Below are 19,198 nucleotides of genomic sequence, written 5' to 3'. Positions count from 1 at the left end.
TGAAGCTGAAAAATTCCTATCACTTAGTGACACGTTAAACGTCATAGTACAACATATTACTCGTGTTTGTGGAAATGCTGGTGTAAAAAGAACCATTGCATGCTAGTCGTATAAAACTATAGCACGTGCAATTTTGTACCAGTACATGATACTGGATAATGATAATAAACAACTATGATACTGGTTTATCTATTTATTCTATTTTTATTCTTTTAGAGTATACGCTTTCTACTTATTTAAAAAAGTTTGCTATGAAACAGTATGCCATGTTGATTGCACCATTTTCTTTTGTGACTGATTTAATCTTATGTTGTTTTATGAATTTAGTGTAGCCTAAGTGTACAGTGTTGATAAAGTCTACAGTGGTATACAGTGATGTCCTATAGACCTTCACATTCACTCACCACTCACTGACTCATCCAGAGCAACTTCCAGTTCCTACAAGCTCCATTCATGAGTACACTATACAGGTGTAACACTTTTTATCTTTTATACAGTATTTTTAAAGTACCTTTTCTATTTTTAGATATGTTTCCATGCACAATTACCTACAGTATTCAGTACATTAACATGTTTTACAGGCTTATAACCTAGGAGTAATAGGCTATACCATATAGTCTAAGTGTTTGTAGTAGGCTATACCATCTAGGTTTGTGTAAGAGCACCCTATGATATTTGCACAATAACAAAATCACCTAATGAAGTATTTCTCAGAACATATTCCCAATGTTAAGTGGCACGTGACTATACAAGCCTTTTATTTGTATCTTTTTTTTTTATTTTTTATCCTCACCCGAGGATATTTTTCCATTTTTTGTACAGATAGAGTGGGAGGGAGAGAGAGGAAAGGAGAGAGAGACAGAAACATCGACGTGAAGGGACACATCGAGTGGCTGCCACCCGCACCACCCAACCAGGGCCGGGGACAAACTGCAACCGAAGTACATGCCCTTAGTGGGAACTGAACCCGGGTCTCTCCAGACCACAGGCCGATGCTCTAACTGCTAAGCCAAACCAGCCAGGGCTATTTGTATCTTTTAATAGCATTTTTATTTTACAAATTTTTATATCAGGTGAAACAACTGTCAAATATTCCATTTCCAAAGCAGCATTATCTTTGAAAATATATAAATAATTATTTGAATAATTTATGTCATTGGTTTTTAAACTATGCTCTTGGGAAGCCAATTATATGTGGAAAACTGAGTACCACAATCCCACTTCAAACATGGCAGTTTATGTTATCTATGTACACTGGGCTCCCCAGTAAGATTTATTGGAATAAAGGGTTCTATTTCTTCAGCTTTGAAAACTTATTCAGACTTCCATCACTTTGAGCCCACAATGAAGTGAAAGGGGTGGTAGTGGTGTCAATCAATCAAAAAAGACTCAGAACTGACACAGGGGCCAGAATTAGCAAACGAGGAATTAAAACAGTTATTATAAATGTATGGTGCACGCGCACACACAGAGGTAAGGAGACTTGGAAGATAAAATACAACACTGTCCAACACAATTTCCTGTGATGATGGAAATGTTCCCTACCTATACTATCCAATATGATAGCCACTTACCTACACTGTCCAATATTGATAGCGACTAGCCACTTGAAATGTGCTTAGTGCAACTGAAGAACTACATTTTTTATTTTGAAATTTGTCTAGGAAAAGGCAACATTGTAGTGAAGTTCTAAGTGAAATAATGGTTCCCTTACTTCTTAGATTAAGATGATTCAATCTTATCAAAATTAAGCCTGCACAAACAAAAGTAAACTTAACCTCACTGACTTTACTTCATTATTTCTCCAATAATTCTACTTATCCTTTATATTAAGCAATTCTATACATATGCTTGTGGCTACTAGTATTACTGTTATTGTTGTTCCCCTTCACTCCTTCCTCTTTAGTATAAGGGTTATCATAGTGCAGAATTATAAAAAGCATGCTATATATTTATCTAGAGTTCTCAATATACTCTTTATTATGTATTTCACTGAGCACTGAGTACAAAGGTTTCTGAGTAGCAGGCATGCAAGAATGCCTTGACAACAAAAACCTGAGAAACAAACCTGGGCGGGGGAAGGGGGGAGGCAGTTTTATTCCATAACTCTAAAGTTTCAATTTTTAATTTAGCAATAAAAACATTTAAAAACAAAAAATAAAACTGAGGCATACTCTCTACTGACAACAACAGAAAAATCGGGGGGGGAAAACAAGAAATGTCTTAACATGAAGAAATTCTGTGAATCAGATAAAAACTGTGACACAGAGTTCCTATTATAGATCATATTTAATTTTGTTGTTAATCCTCACCCGAGGATATTTTTCCATTTATCTTCAGGTAGCGTGGGAGGGAGGGAGGAAGGTAGAGAGAGAAATAGAGAGATTGATGTAAGAAAGACACATTGGTTGTCTCCTGCAGAACCCGACCAGGGCTGGGGACTGAACTGCAACCAATGTGCCCTTGACCGGAATTGAACCCGTGACCTTTTGGTCCTCGGGCCAACGCTCTAACCGCTGAGCCAAACCAGTCAGGGCAGGAGATCATATTTAAATGTTCCGCAACAGATGCCTCTCCTCTCTCTTCTCCCTCCCCGCTCCCTCTTTCTGAAAAAGAAAAAAAAAATCTACAAAAATAAAATAAAATAAATATTCGGCAACAAACTCTCTGGAATGGTTACACTAACTATAAATATAGGAAATAGCAGCACTCTGATAAACAATAAATTTTTATTGAGGAAGGGAAGAGAAATATACTTTATGTAAAATTTAGATATAAATAATGTGAAGAAGGCATTTCTAAAATTGAGATGAAAATGAGTATACAATGAAATGCAGAGATTTTGTGTTCAGTTTGATGGCTTTTTAGAGAAAAATCCTTCCATGGTCATTTCTTTGTAGATTTATAAATTTCCACCCACAAGTCAAGGAAGTCTGTACAATAGTGACTGCTAATAACACAATCATTTTTTAAATGTTGTACCTCAAAATATGATATAAATTTTTTAGGTATAATTTTAGATTAAATCAAGGGACAAAAATACTTCATATTCACCTGACTCTTTGGCAAGTATGTTCATAAGCTAGAAAAGAAGTTATAAGCATGTTTTGGGATATCTTGATTCAAAGAACAAAACAGAATAAAAGCAGTTATTTATCAGCTTCCCAGACTGTCAAAATAAAAGACATTTGATACATTTTATATATGCAAACAGGTATCTTCAATTTTGAATTCAGTTTTGGTGTAGAACTCTGAATAAAAGAAAAATTATTAATTTTATGAAACATCAATGCATAAAAATTACACGAAAGTAACAAAATAGAAAGGGTATTGGGAAGAAATCAAGGCTATCGTAGAATAAACTAGGTCATTTGGGCTGGCTTTGGTTGCCAAGCAACTGGGATTTCTCATTGTTTCCCGTTAGAATAATCCTGTCTTTAAGAGTCTTATTAAATTGTTTATTTCTTCTTCAAGACTTATACTAACATATTTAGGAATCACACTAATGAGAAAACTGCACGACTTACATAAAGGAAAATTAAAAGCTCTATTGAAAGACAGAAAACAAAATATGATTTCCTCTTCAAAGGATCAGTGAGTACTATAAATATGTTAATTATCTTTAAATTAATCTATAAAATCAACTCAATTCCAATTGTGTTTTGGAGGTAGAAGTTATCAGAGTAATTCTAACATATCTGGATAAATAAACAAAATATATTAACAGATTAATTTCAGGAAAGAGAGATTATGAATGGGCCTTACCCTATAATATATTAAGCCACAGAGACAATGAAATAGGAATGGAACAGACAGAATCCAAAAGGTAGTCCAAATTAGACACAGAGTGCATACCATATGAACAGGTCACACATGAGGGTACACTGAGGCCATGCAAGCATAATTTTGTAGGTATGTCTAACAAGTGTGTACACGCATGTTGTAAGTAGGCATAGTATGTGTATAGAAAACTAGAATATGACAAAAAACATGTTTCACATACGTGGTTAATCAGTTATCTAAAAAATAACAAAGGAGAAACTGGTCACTGAGAATAAAATAAAGACCAAAACCTAACCCTTATTCCCCACCCCAAAAATATTTCCAATAAAACAAAGATTTACATATTAAAATATGAACAACTAAAACGTAAAAGTAGAACATAGGTTAAACTTTTTTTTTTTTTAATTTTGCTAAGCTAGGCCTTTATAAGTACGGTATCAAAATAAGAAACTATAATACGCCTGGCTGACGTAGTTCAGTGGTTGAGCATTGACCCATGCACCAAGAGGTCACTGGTTCGATTCCTGGTCAGGGCACATGCCCAGGTTGTGGGCCAAATCCCCAGTGGGGGCATGCAGGAGGTGGCCAATTGATGTTTTCTCTCATTGATGTTTCTCTCTCTCCCTCTCCCTTCCGCTCTCTCTCTAAAATCAATAAAGAAAAAAATTTTTAGCCCTGGCCGGTTTGGCTCAGCGCTTAGAGGGTTGGCCTGTGGTCTACAGAGACCCGGGTTCGGTTACCGCTAAGGGCATGTACTTCGGCTGCAGCTTGTCCCCGGCCCTGGTCAGGTTGTGCGGGTGGCAGCCACTCGATGTGTCCCTTTCACGTCGATGTTTCTCTCTCTCTCTCTCCCTCCCACTCTATCTGAACAAAATATCGAAAAATGTCCTCGGGTGAGGATAAAAAAAAGAAACTATAATACAATCTTAAGAGATCTGACAATTGTATGAAAACATTCTAAAAACTGTATTACTAGCAGACAAAACTCATGAGAGACAGAAAGTCAAATGGTGGTTGCCAGGGTCTGAGGGGAGAGGGAAATGAAGAATTAGAGTTTAATGGGTACAGAGTTTCAATTTGGGAAGGTGAAAAAATTCTGGAGATGGATGGTGGTGACAGTTTGCACAATGTAAACGTACTTAATGCCACTGAAATGTATGGTTAAAATGGTAAATTTTGTTATATGTATCTTACCACAATTTAAAAATGGGGGAAAACGTACAGAAATCACTATAAATACTTCATAAATTATCAAATAAAATAAGTAAACAATAAGATATACTTTCTCACCTATGATATTAACAAAGATAGGAAAAATGCTCATACATTATCAGTGACATCCAAAGTGGGCATATAATCTTTACAGAAAGCAATCATAGAACATAAATCAAAATATAATATATGCATCTGCTTAGTCCCAGTAGTTTTGTTGCCAGAAACGTAAACTAATAAGATAATGTTGCAAGTGTGCTAAGATATTTATTATAAGAATGTTACCACAGTACTATTTGTAAAAGCATAAAATTGGAAACAATCTCAATTTCTATTATAAAGAAACTGGGTAAGTTATGTCTGTCCTATAGAAAGGAGTATTATGCAGTCATTTAAATATTACAAAGTAATTCTATATTTGTTCTCATGAAACAGTATCTTTGACATATGATAGTGAAAAATAGCTTTCAAAACATTAGTTTCATTTGCATCAAATTATATTCACAGACAATAATATACCCGAATAAAGCAGCAGCACACACACACCAAAATATTAGCAAAATATTAGTTAATTAGTTATGTCTGGGTAACTAAAATTTTTTTTTCTTTTCTAAATAGTTTGAATGTCTTACTATGAGCATGTATCATATTTATAATTTATAAGGCAATTTTTCATTTAAAAAATTCTACAGTTTAAAAATATCTAATATTTAATTTACTCTTAAGTTTATATAGTTTATTACATGACAATATCTCTTAGAGCAAATTAAGGATTATATACAGGAAATGTCACTGTTTTAAATAATGTGGATAACTATAATTTATATTCAACACCTTGCATTATAAATAACTTTCAACACCGAATGAAAGAGCTGGAGGAGTCCTGACCAGTTTGCCTCAGCGGTTAGAGCATCAGCCCTTGGATCAAAGAGTCACGGGTTCAATTACCAGCCCTGGTTGGGGTCATGCGGGAGACAACTAACTGATGTGTCTCCCTCACATATCGATATCTCTCTCTCTTTTGCTCCCTCACTCTCTCCAACTCTATTTGAAGCTAAATGGAAAAATACCCTCAGGTGAGGATTTAAAAAAAATTAAAAAAAGAGCTGGAAGGATTCTTTTGCCTACAGCAAAAGCATAAGGGCCAAAGATGCTCCTAACATCATAAGAAAAATCTTTTTAAAAAGTTACGTGTTTGTAGATAAATTTTTCCTACTCTTAAGTAACTTCAAATTACTATTTTAAGTACTTAAAAATCAACCTGCCCTGCCCCTTGTGGCTCAGTGGTTAGAGCATCAGCCCAAGCACACAAGGATTGGGGGGTTCGACTCCTGGTCACGGCCCCACACCTGGGTTGCAGGTTCCATCCCTGGCCCCAGTCTAGACGAGTGTGGGAGGCAACCAATCAATGTGTCTCTCTCACACTGATCTTTCTCTTTCTTTCTCTCTCTCTCCTCCTTTCTCCCTCTCTCCATCCCCACTCTCTCTAGAATCAATGGAAAAATATCCTTGGGTGAGGATTAACAACAAGAAAATCAACCTGGAAAGACACAAAATATTCAATATGAACTACACCAAAATAAAAACGGGAAAATAGATAAGAAATAATGGTGTTCTATATTCCATATTCATCTTGAAGTTATAAATCATTTACTGAACATATCTATACAAATGATTATTAACATCTTAAGTTCAGCTACTTAACATCACAATAGAAGCATCATTTAACTGATTTTTTTTGGAGGGGTTAATCCTCACCAGAGGATATTTTTCCATTGATCTTTAGATAGAGTGGAAGGGAAGAAGGGAGGTGAGGGAGAAGGAGATAGAGGGAGGAAGAGAGAGGGAGGGACGGGAGGAGGGAGGAGGAGGGAAGAGGAGGGGGGAGAGGGAGATAGAGGGAGGAAGACAGAGGGAGGGACGGGAGGAGGGAGGGGGAGGGAGACACACTCATTAATGGGAGACACATCAATTGGCTGCCTCCCGAATGCACTTAGATTGGGGCTGGGCACTGAACCTGCAACCCAGGTACATGCCCTTGACTGGGAATTGAACCCAGGACCCTTTGGTCCTTGGACCACTGAGCCAAAAATGCCAGGGCTCATTCAACTTTTGTTTTTTTAAAATCCTCAACCAAGGATACTTTTCCATTGATTTTTCAGACAGAGTGGGAGGGGGAGAGAGAGAAACATTGATGTGAGAGAGACACACTAACTGGTTGACTACCACATGACCCCCAACCAGGGCTGGAGATCGAACCACAACTGAGGTACATGTCCTTGACCAGAATTGAACACACAACCCTTTGGTGCATGGGCTGACACTCTAACCACTGAGCAAAACCGACCCAGGCTCCCTCAACTTCTTAATTCCTTTATTATATATTCTGTAAAAAGAAAGGACTTCTAAAACTACTTTTATATATGAAATTTTAAGAGATATATAACAAAGTAAGTTTTTCTTTTTTTCTCATTTTAACAGTTTCAAGAGAAAAGTAAGTATCTGCCATTTTTAACACCCTAACTTCAAATTTCAAACATTTCTAATTGGCTTTACGTTCTTACATTAAGCTTGTAGGTTGGAACTTACATATACAATCTTTACTAATAAAGCATCCTGATTTTTTTTAAAAAAAGATTTTGTCTTTCCTCCGAAACACAGAAAATTAATTCTAAGCTATTGTACCATATGTTCATTTTTTAAAAACTTATCTTTATTGTTGAAAGTATTACATATGTCCCCCCTTTTTTCCATTGATCCCCTCCTCCCCGCTTCTACCCACTTCCTGCCTTCCCCACACTATTGCCTGTGTCTACTATATACCAAATGTTCTTATGACTAGTTTTAAAAATGCCTTTAATACTTACAGCTTGATTAGGTAGATTGTCAGTCTTAAGTTCTCTGTGATTGGAATACTGAATAAAAATAGGCTGGCTTCGAAGGTGAGGAGTAACAGGAGTGTAATAATTCACCATAGTAATAGCAGCTTCCTCAGAAGCCATTTCTAAGAAAGCCTGCAATAAACACAAGAAGGTAAAGTGAAAGCTCATGTTTTTTGAAAGACAGCTAAAAACTATTTTGCCATTCCAGCTTGCTCTAAATTCAAGCATTCTCAACCTAAATAACATTGCCCCCAAGGGGATGAAAAGATTTTTGCTTCAATATGTATCATTGATATTAATTGGGAACATATTGAAAAAGCTGAGTTCTGTACAGGATTTGGGATTGAGAAACTGCCAGTTGATTAAATGATTTATATGGTTTTTGGTTTTTCTCTTATTTTGGTTTCTCCTAAATCTAGATATAATTAAAAAGGCAAAAATAAATGTACGCATCACCACCATTGTCAGTGGATGCTTTAATGAGTTGGGATTTAACAGTTCTTTCCTAAAACATTCTCAAATAGAGATGGGGCATACTGATTTGTTCTTTTTTACCTTTTTATTAAACAGTTTATGAATACAAATAAATAGAGCATTCAGGTACAGAGGCTCAACTGTTCAAATTAGGGAAATGAGAGAACTTCCTATATTAAGTCAATACTGACTGGAGTCATTCAAGCGACAATTTTTTGATATCTGTAATCACTGAACTAATAGTAAATATTTGCAGAGTACACAGGACGAGTTAACATGGAAGACGTACCTTGGTATTTATATTTTATTCTATATATGACTTGTTCTGACTGTCACGACTCCTGTAACGTATGTGACAGGAATAGGATACTTACAGAGCTTTTAAGGTGGTAGGTTTTGCCACCTATCTTTATGGTTTGTTAGGAAGATAAAATATAGACATACACTAACCACTCTGAACCCTCAGAACTACCTTAAGAACATCTCAAATTTAAAATGCATTTTAAATCAACACAAATTTCTAGTTAGACAATTCAATTCTTTTTAACTACAATAAAATATTTAATTAGCAAGCATACAGTAATTCAAATTATGTATAAAAGTTATAATTTGTACAATATGTATTTAACAACAAAACTTATTGAACATAGAAAATGGCAAGTATCTATAAATCGAACTTCCTTTGTTATCTTACTTGGCAAGTGTTTCCATTTGGCAAATATTCCAGGCTATTAAATTAACAAATGTTCAATGATACTTAGCTGAATTAATCATATATCACAACTGAATTGATTAAATGAATTAAAACATTCTATTAAGTAGTAATGTTAGCCACACAACAGTGAATCAAACATCATCAATTAACTGATCCACAATAAAGAAATAAAATTCTTCTATCTTCAAGAAATAAAATAGACTATGAGTCATTTATGCATCTAAAAGGTATAAATGTCCATGACACACTTTAAATCCACTATCAACTTGTATCAGTAATATATTTTCTCTAATACTTCTAAGAAAAGAGGATAAAAATGATTAAGGTAAAAATAGCTATGGCAACATTTCCTATCTTGTTTTTAATAATCTTTTCAACAAAAAATTATACAGTGTGCAAAGTATTTTAATAATATTCACTATATGGGGAGAGGGTCTCTTTCTACAAACTCTTTACTACATGTTAAGAACTAAAGCAATGTTTAACATCAGTTACACAAAGGAAAAACTAAACAATGCATTTGGAATAGTACATGATTCTTGTCATAGGAAGGTTCTCCTATAAGTACATGAAACCTAAGAATTCACAAGTAAAAATAATTTTTCCACATGGTTTCCAGTAAAGGTTTTATTTTTGTTTTTCTAAAGTATCCAGTCAAAGGATCGATTTTCATACTGTAGGTGGAAAGAAAATCAAGTCACTACCCACAAAAAAACAGGTGAAAAGAATTCCCATTGTGCCCTCAACATACTACCTCCAAGTACCATGGGAAAGATTACGCGTAAAAGTACTTCTAGTGACTCACATCAGAATCTCTTGCTTAAGTATATTACTAACAAGATATTTTTCAAACAGAATTTATGATCAAAAGACAAGCAATCAACATAGCAGTCAATTAGCACTGATAAATATAACCCAGAACCAAAAGTAGAGACAAAGGAAAGTATAATGTTGCCTGATGCTTCTCACAGCCATTTGACATAATGTATATGACATACTATTGAAAGAGGGTAATATACATGATACATGGCTGTTAGATATCTCACAACCATTGCACATGGCCATGATGTTGCCTCTTTTCAAACCAATAGCAAATCTGCTATTCTCAACAAAGGCAACTGTGTTAAAATAAAGATCTAAGTACATGTACTATCTCCAAGAGATGGAAGATAAGAGTGTAGACCCAGTAAGGGCTGAATACTATGACATGTTTTTTAACTTCTACAGATCTTAATAAACCTTGTCTGAATTAAAGAGGGATGTTAGTTTTTAGTTTACTAAAGATAGGGGCCTGAATCAGACATCATCATCCAATCTCTAACAAGTCTAATGCTAATCAATCAATTTATTTATAAATAAGCCTGGCTTATGTGGCTCAGTGGTTGAGGCTCACTGAGAGGTTGCCAGTTTGATTCCCGGTCAGGGCACATCCCCAGTGCGGGTCATGCAGGAGGCAGCCAGTCAATGTTTTCTTATCAATGTTTCTCTCTCTCTCTCTCTCTCTCTCTCTCTTTCTCTCTCTCCTTTCCTCTCTCTCTAAAAATCAATAAAAGAAAAAATATTTAAAAAAATAAATAAATATAGTTAAAATGTGCTTAAACTTATTATTTATGAAAAGTGTAAGAAACAGGAACATATCACAATGTCTCACACAATGTTTAGGGCCTAGATTTGCTATTTCTTCTTTGCAACAATTCTCAGTTTAAAAGATATTCAGGACAACCAAAAACTAGGAAAGAACTAAAAAATTCATCCCTATGGGGTCTGAGTTTGAACAAGAAAGTATGTGATTATTCATTCAATATGATAAGTATATTTTTGTCATGCTCATCACAAAAGTTCCCTTATTCATCTTAAGAAAAACCTATTAACTTCTGAAATAAAGAACCTCTTATAGTCTCTTTCAGATTTTTAAAGAAGCTTCATATTAATTCTGTAACTAAAATACACTAAAAGTTCCTATGTAGATTAAGAAAAACATATGTTCTAGAATTTGCCAAATGAGGTATAATTTATATATTCTCTCTCTGTCAGGGTCTTCTGATAATCAGTGGATATTTTCATAAACCATTTTAAAATTAAAAATATAAAATGATTTTTATTGAGGAAAAAGACTAGTCAATATTAATGTTTTTGTTTGTTGCTTCTTGTCACATACAAAATTTATAATTTAAAAACTACTTCATATAAATAAAATGAGATTTAGATAATACAGAAAAGTTCAAGAAAATCAAAATCATCTTTAACACTAATACCGAAATATATCACTATGGGTCAATCTTTAAATATTACATACCTGGCTTTTTCCTTTCAACATCAAAAGATTAGTTACTTTGCCAAATGGTAGACCTAATGATATGACCTCTGCTTCGGTGACATCACTTGGAATTTTGCGAAGATGGAGAACACGGGAAGGCGAACAGGGAGGTCTATCTCCTTTAAATTTCTTGTTGTCATTCCCATTAGCTAAAAAAATAAGATTTAAAAAAATTACTGAAACTAATTTGGGTTGACATACTACATTAATCATACATATTGTCACATCTCACCCTCCAAGGGTTTCAGGTTTTGAAATTTAGGGAATGATGGAGTTGATGGGGGAAGAGGAGAGAAGGACAGTAAAAAACAAAACCATCCATCTTTCAATCAAGAATTTTTGGGTTTTTCACTACAGGTATTAAAATTTTTGAAAATTTAAGCATAATTTTTAACTTCAAGGAAATTATTGAGTAAATTAATTACATATTTAGAGGCACCAAATACCTCTAAATAGTCAACTATTTGCTGTGAATAGAGAACATTTATAATGTCCTTATAGTATTTTAAAAGATACTTTTCTAATTTGTTCTATTGCTAAATAAATAAGAACAATAACTTTTAGGGACCACTATAACAAAAATTTTGTATTTATCACAACCTAAGGGGATTTGAATTTAAGCTGTAAGTTTATGAAAATTAACTCTTATTTCTTAGGGGTTACATATTTTTTACTAATCTATTTTTAAAGTTATTTTTTAAAGCTAAATTGTGCTTTCTGAGGATAATCTTATTCCTCACTATATAATAGTAGTTCTTAACATAAGCATGGTCACCTTATTGAAAATGCAAATTTTCAGCTACACCCCACTACTGAATCAGAACTAGGGGTGGGACCCAGATGATTCTGATGCAACCTAAAGTTTGAGAACCACTGCAGTAAAATAGAAGAAATTATCCCAGTTCACAGATCAATTTTATTTAAATCCTATTATTTTAACACTGACAATAACTAGACTGACAAAGCCTGTAACAAATACTCAAATTTATGTACATGAGATCCAGAAATGTTTTTCCCCAGAAACAGCACTGTGTAAAACTGAACACAAATTATCCAAAAGCCAAAGGTTTCTTTACAATTAAAAAAAATAAATACTAAGCTCTGGCAGGTTTGGCTCAGCCGTTAAAGCATCGGCCTGCAGACCAAGGAGTCACAGGTTCCATTCTGGTCAAGGGCACATATCTCCATTGCAGTTTGTCCCGGGCCCTGGTCGGGGTCATGCAGGAGGCAACCAGTCCATGTGTCTCTCTCACGTCATGTCAATGTTCCTCCCTCCCTCCCTCCTACTCTATCTAAAGATAAATGGAAAAATATCCTCAGGTGAAGATTAAAATAAATAATAAAGAAATAAAAGAAATACTAAATGCCATAATTAGCACTATTAGGAAGAAAATATCATCTTTCAAAATGCCTAAAATGATCATTTTTCCAAATACCAGTGAACTTTACAATCACTTATCTGTGATGCTAAATAAACAAATTTCATGAGGACCACATAAAAATTATATGGTAATATTTTATACCCGTATCTGTGGCACAGAACTCAACTTGCTTACAGTTGAATGGGTTGACTTAACCAAAAAAGCACTTTTCCCTAAATTCTGTGTTCATGAATGCTGGCAGCATCTGACATGGAGCCAAATGACCATCAATTCTTAGAGGTCCTTACAGTTCTGTGTCTGTATATAGTAAATGCTTAGGCCAGATTGTAAAAAATAATTGGCAGTCAAATATTTATTGAGAATTAATCTGGGAGGCAAGAAATTCATTATCCTCCCTCTTCTTTCCCATGAATCACCATGAAATATTTTTTCCCTTCCAAAATGACTGATTATATTTTCCATCTCCACTCTCAATGTCACCAACCTCACTTATAATCTTGTCCCCTCCTACTTCTCTAGTCTCATCCCCCCATCCTGACTCAGATCCAACATTATCAAACTAACTAAAATAGTGTATCATGTCATTTTCCTCTCTAAAATCTCTTAACAGGCTTCCAATCACCTAAAATGTCCATTAATTTCCAGTTTTCATACTGTTTTATACTTAGTTAAATCTTACTAATTTTAACACATGAAAAAACAGAGGTTCAGAGATTATTTATTTTTGTACACAGCTAAGAAGTGAAAAAAGCATTATTCAAACTAAAATTGAAAGGAGATTTTAAAAAATAAACATCACTTGAGGACATGTTTGTTTTTTTAATTGATTTTTTTTTTAGAGAGAGAGGAAAGAAGAGAGAAACATTGATCTGTTGCCTTCTATATGTGCCCTAACCAGGGGTCAAACCTGAAACCTATGTATGTACCCTGACCAGGAATCAAACCTGACACCTTTTGGTGTACAGGATGATGCTCCAATCAACAGAGCCATCTGACTGGGGCTAAAGGTAATTTTTTTTTTTTTTTTTTACCACAAAACCCTAAAGCATTTCTCTTACTGTTTCTAGAAAAAAGTAAGCAAATGACCCTGACATTATGAATTTTTAAAGTATGTGCAAATTTTCATAGATTATAACAACTTTGTCACTAGGCAAAAATACCAAACATTAACATCCTGGATAGGAATGAAAGCCAAGTATTGAGTGCCTTTTTGTGCCCTCCCTAAAGGTCTAAATGGCTAGACTAAAATACCACCACCTTGTGCCCTCTTAGCCAGAAAAAGGTGTTAAAGACTAGAAAAACCCAGACTATTCCAAAATAATAAAAGAACGTTAAAAAGATTGTTACTTTAATAGAAGTATATATAATCTCTATAAAACTGTTTGGGAAAAAATGAATACTACAAGGTATTTGAGCTTGTGCTGCACTATCAAATAAAGACCCATGATGACAAATTTTTATTTTTAAAATGTGCAATTATCAATCACCATTTTAGGTTGTTAATTGTTCTGTATTATAAGTGTCGGAGCTATATTATGAGCACAGTCTATGAAATCAGACATCCTGTCTGCGCAAGTTACCTGATAACTGAGCCTCAGATTCTTTTCCTGTAAAATCAGTATAAATGACATGGTTATTTTGAAAATTGAATTAGGTAACATCTAAATGTTAGGCACAATGCCCAGTACATAAACCAATAATATATGTCTAGATTTTAAGAAATGTTTTATATTTTTTTCTACCTTTTTGGTGTTAAAATGATTGTAGACAATAGTGACTTTTTTCTCTTGATATCCTTACTTTGCAAAATTAATTGAAAATTTTATTTTATGAAATCCAAAAATCTAAGAACTACTAATCTGGATGACCCCAAAATGGTTATATCTAAAAATCTGATAAATACACTAATCTGAAAGTAGAAAAAATTTATAAGAAACCCTATAGCCATAATTTAATAAAAGTCAACAGGGAACGAGGAAATTTTACAGCACTGAACACATAACCTTGAAGAATTATTCTTTGTAAAAAAAGGATACACCACAGACTTTCCAAAAATTTTATTATGAAAATTAGCATTCAAAACACTTAGCTTATATAAATCTTGTATTTTACTGAACAATATATTGAAAACTTCTAAATGCCTATTACATATTAGTCATTCTAAACGGATAAGTGGAAGAGGCTTTTTAAAAATTCATATATTTCCACCTCAAAACTGGAGGAATCTACAAGGTAAAATATCCTATAAATGTGAATCTTTTTAAAAATTCAATTTTATTAGGGTATACTTTAGATACAATAAAATATACTCATATTGTAGACAGTTTGACAATTTCTCTCATATATACCCATATGGCCACAATAAACAAGATATAGGACAATTTCATCATTCCCAGAAGTTTCCTAGTGACCCTTGTAGTCAATACTCCTTCCAAGATCCCCAGCTTCTCAAATAAGACATTTGGGGCCGCTACCACACTGTCTTGATTACTATTGCTTTACAGCAATTCTTGAAGTCAGGTACTTACTGAGAGGAATTTACATCTTAATATTTGAGTCATCCAAACCATACACATCGTGATATCTCTGCATTTATTTAGGCTTTCTTTAATTTTTCTTAGCAATGTTCTGTGGTTTTCAGTGGAATGGTGATACACATATTTTGATGTAATTATCCCTATGTACTTCATAATTTTTAATGGGCTTGTAAATAACATGTTAAAACTTTTATGTTCCAATTAATCATTGGTAGTATACAGAAGTAAAATTTTGGTATGCTGACCTTGTATCCTGCAACCCTGCTAAATTCTTTATAATTTTCTATATATATAATTTTATTTCTTACTTTCCAATCTTATTCCAGCTTTAGTGAACTAGTTAGGACTTCTTATACAAAGTTAAATAGAAATAATAAGATTAAACATCCTTGCATCATTCCTAATTTCAGAGGGAAAGTACTGTCTTACATCATTAAGTAAAATGTTTTTTATAGTTTCATACCTTTATCAGGTTGAAAAAGTTCCCTTCTAATTAGCTGACACTTGTATCATGAATGAGAACTGAATTTTCTCAAATGCTTTGTCCAGATATAAACCCTACTTGGCCATGATATATTATCTCCCTTCTCTCTTCATATATAAAATAGGGATGAGATTTAATATCTTGCTGAATCTTTTCATGTCCATATACATGAGGATATTAATCTATATATTTTTTCTTTCTACATCAGGTAATGCTAACCTCAAAAAATGAATTGGAAAGTGTTCTCTTCTATACTCTGAAAGAGTTCGTGTAACATTATTTCTTCCTTAAACGTTTGATAGAATTCACAAAAAAGCCACTGAGCCTGGACTTTTTAATTATCAATTTGATTTTTAAAACAGGTATAGGGCTATTTAGGTTTTCGATTCCTTTTGTTCCAGTTTCAATAATTTGTGTTTTCCACAGAATTTGTATAAATCATCTAAATTGAGTTATTCGGACAAATTCTTCATAAACAATGAAAATTTACTTTCTCACGGTTCTGTAGACGAGAAGTCCAAAATCAAGGTGCCAGCTTGGTCCCTTTCTTTTTTTTTATCCTCACCTGAGGACATTTTTCCATTTTTGTTCAGATAGAGTGGGAGGGAGAGAAACATCGATGTGAAAGGGAAACATCGAGTGGCTGTCTCCCGCACGACCCCAACCATGGCCGGGACAAAATCACAACCAAGATACGCACCCTTGACCAGAATCGAACCCGCGACTCATTGGTCCACAGGCTGATGTTCTAACCATTGTGCAAAAATGGCCAGGGCCAGCTTCGTTACTTTCAAGTGAATTATTTTCCTAGCTTATAAACAACCATTCCACGGTATCCTCATATGGCGGTGATGGAGAGAAAAGCAAGCTCTCTGGTTTCCTTTCTTATAAGGACACTAATCACATCACGGGGGCTCCCCATCTCACTGGCCCCATTTCCAAATACCATCACGTTGACAGTTAGGGCTTAAACACATGAATTTTGATGGTTCACAAACACTCAGCCCGAAACAACATCCCTTTAATATCTTTAAGATCATTCTTTATATTGGTAGTGTCTTCTCTCTCTATTTTGGTCTACCTAGTGGTTTATTATTTTTATTGTCTATAGTTATGCACTGCTTAACAACAGGGACATGTCTTGAAAAATGCATCATTAGGCCATTTCGTTTTGGCATAAACATCACAGAGTATACTAACACAAATAGATGACATAGCCTACTACTGTAATTGTATGTGCCATACTTTTATATGACTGGCAGCACAGGTTTATTTACCATCAGGATAATCACAAACATGTGAGTAATGAGCTATACAAGTATGTCACTAGGAGATAGGAATTTTTCAGCCCTATTATAATCTTATGGGACCTATCATATAATGTGGTCCATTGTCTGAAATGTTATGCAGCACACTGATTATATTTTTGTTCTAAAAGCTCTAGATTTCATTAATTTTTCCTTACTGTTTTTCTGTCATTAATTTTGTTCTCATTTAATATTTTCCTTCTACTTACTTGGGGTTTAACTTGCTCTTCTTATGCTACACTTAGAAGTTTAGATGATTAATTTTTTACTTTTTCTTTTCTAATGTAAACATTTAAAGCTGTAAATTTCCTTCTAAGAATAGCTCTCACTGAACCCTTCCAACTTTAATAAGCTGTATTCATTTTTATTCACTTCAAAATGCTTTCTAATTTTTCTTGTGAATTCTTCTGTGAACTTGAAAAGAAAGTGTATTCTGATGGTACTGAGGAGACTGCTCCATGTGTCAATTAGGTGAAGCTGGATGACAGTGCTAGAAATATCTATGTTAGGGGATCCATGCACTTTTTTATTTTTAAATTTTTAAAATTGATTTTAGAGAGAGAGATGGAAACATTGATGATAAAGAACAATGATTGTCTGCCGCCTGCATGCCCCACACTGGAGATTTGGCCCACAACCTGAGCATGTGCCCTGACCGGGAATCGAACCAGCAACCTCTTGGTGCAGGGATCGATGCTCAACCACTGAGCCACACCAACCGGGCTCTACAAACTTTTTCTTAAAGGGCCACATAAACACTTTAGACTTTGTGGTTCATACAATTTCTGTCACAACTATTCATCTCTGCAGTTGTAGCATGAATGCAGTTATAGGTAATGCATAAAAGAATGAGTATGATAAAATTGTATGTATGGACACTAAACTTTGAATATCATATAAGTTTCACACATCACAAAATATTGTTCTCTGTTTGTTTGTTTTTCACCATCTAAAAGTGTAAACAATCAGTCTTAGTCTTAGCTCGTGAGCAACAAAAATGGGCAAAGGGATGGATTTGACCCACAGGCCAGAGTCTGCCTTACTGATTTTCCATTTACTATGCTATCAATTAGTGAAAGAGTAGTGTTGAAATCTCTAGCTATAACTGTGGATCTATTTGTCTGTTTAGTTCTATTAGTTTTTACATCATGTATTTTGAAGCTCTGTAATTTGGTAAATATATATTTAAGATATATGTATTTTCAAGAAACCGAAAGTAGAATGCAAAATGATAATGAAAAGCAAGGAGATAATCTAAAGAAAGCCAGGAAACAAAAGAATAAAGAAACAAACAATAAATGGGACAAACAGAAAACAAACAGCAAGATGAGACTTAAACCCAGTCATGTCAATCATTACATTAAGAGGAAACAGCATAAATATTCCAATTAAAAAGCAGAGATTATCAGTGTGGATAAAAGCAAGACTCAATTATATAATGTGAATAAAAAACCTGTTTCTTTTTTTTAAAGAGACAGACAGACAGACAAACACTGATGTGGGTAATCCACAACCTGGGTATGTGCCCTGACTGGGCATCAGGCAACCTTTCTGTGCAGAGAAGGACCCTCAACCAACGGAGCCACACAGGTCAGGGCTAAAAAATCTGTTTTAGCCCTGGCTGGTTTTGCTTAGTGGTTAGAGCGTCGGCCTGTGGCCCAGAGAGACCCGAGTTTGGTTCCCGCTAAGGGCACGTACCTCGGTTGCAGTTTGTCCCCGGCCCTGGTTGGGTCGTGCAGGAGGCAGCCACTCAATGTGTCCCTTTCACATCGATGTTTCTCTCTCTCTCTCTCCCACTCTATCTCAACAACAATAACAAAGGAACAACAAAGGAAAAAATGTCCTTGGGTGAGAATAAAAAAAAAGAAACAAACCTGTTTTAAACGTAAAATCTCAGGTAAAAAATTAAAAGAACGGAAAAAAGATGAATATGTAAACACTAGAGTGGCTGTAGTAATATCAAAGTAGACTTCAGGAAAAGGAATAAAAAGATATTTCATAATGATAAAGGTTTAAATTTATCAAGAAAACATAATATGTCACATATAAAAGGCAGACGATTTCTGCTTTTAAATTGGAATCTTTATACTCTACTTTTTGTTGAA

The 19,198-nt window shown here is 34.3% G+C and overlaps 1 protein-coding gene across 6 annotated transcripts in view; it reads right to left on the bottom strand.

Annotated features, from left to right (window-relative positions):
• PTBP3 (polypyrimidine tract binding protein 3) overlaps nucleotides 1-19,198 on the bottom strand; it is a 103,666-nt gene that overhangs the window by 39,510 nt on the left and 44,958 nt on the right. For 5 of the 6 annotated variants that reach the window (XM_036261811.1, XM_036261810.1, XM_036261807.1 and 2 more), the window contains 2 exons: nucleotides 11,363-11,532; nucleotides 7,863-8,009 (listed from right to left, as the gene is read on the bottom strand). In XM_036261811.1, the coding sequence (XP_036117704.1) occupies nucleotides 7,863-8,009; nucleotides 11,363-11,532 (317 nt within the window). Of the gene's footprint in view, nucleotides 1-7,862; nucleotides 8,010-11,362; nucleotides 11,533-14,345; nucleotides 14,373-19,198 lie in introns of those variants that run through there. The other variant, XM_036261806.1, reaches the window with a different exon arrangement.

The sequence above is a fragment of the Molossus molossus genome, unplaced genomic scaffold (assembly GCF_014108415.1).
Source record: "Molossus molossus isolate mMolMol1 unplaced genomic scaffold, mMolMol1.p scaffold_m16_p_14, whole genome shotgun sequence".
In the NCBI taxonomy this organism is placed as follows: Eukaryota; Metazoa; Chordata; class Mammalia; order Chiroptera; family Molossidae; genus Molossus; species Molossus molossus.
This window is presented reverse-complemented; position numbering and strand designations above follow the sequence as displayed.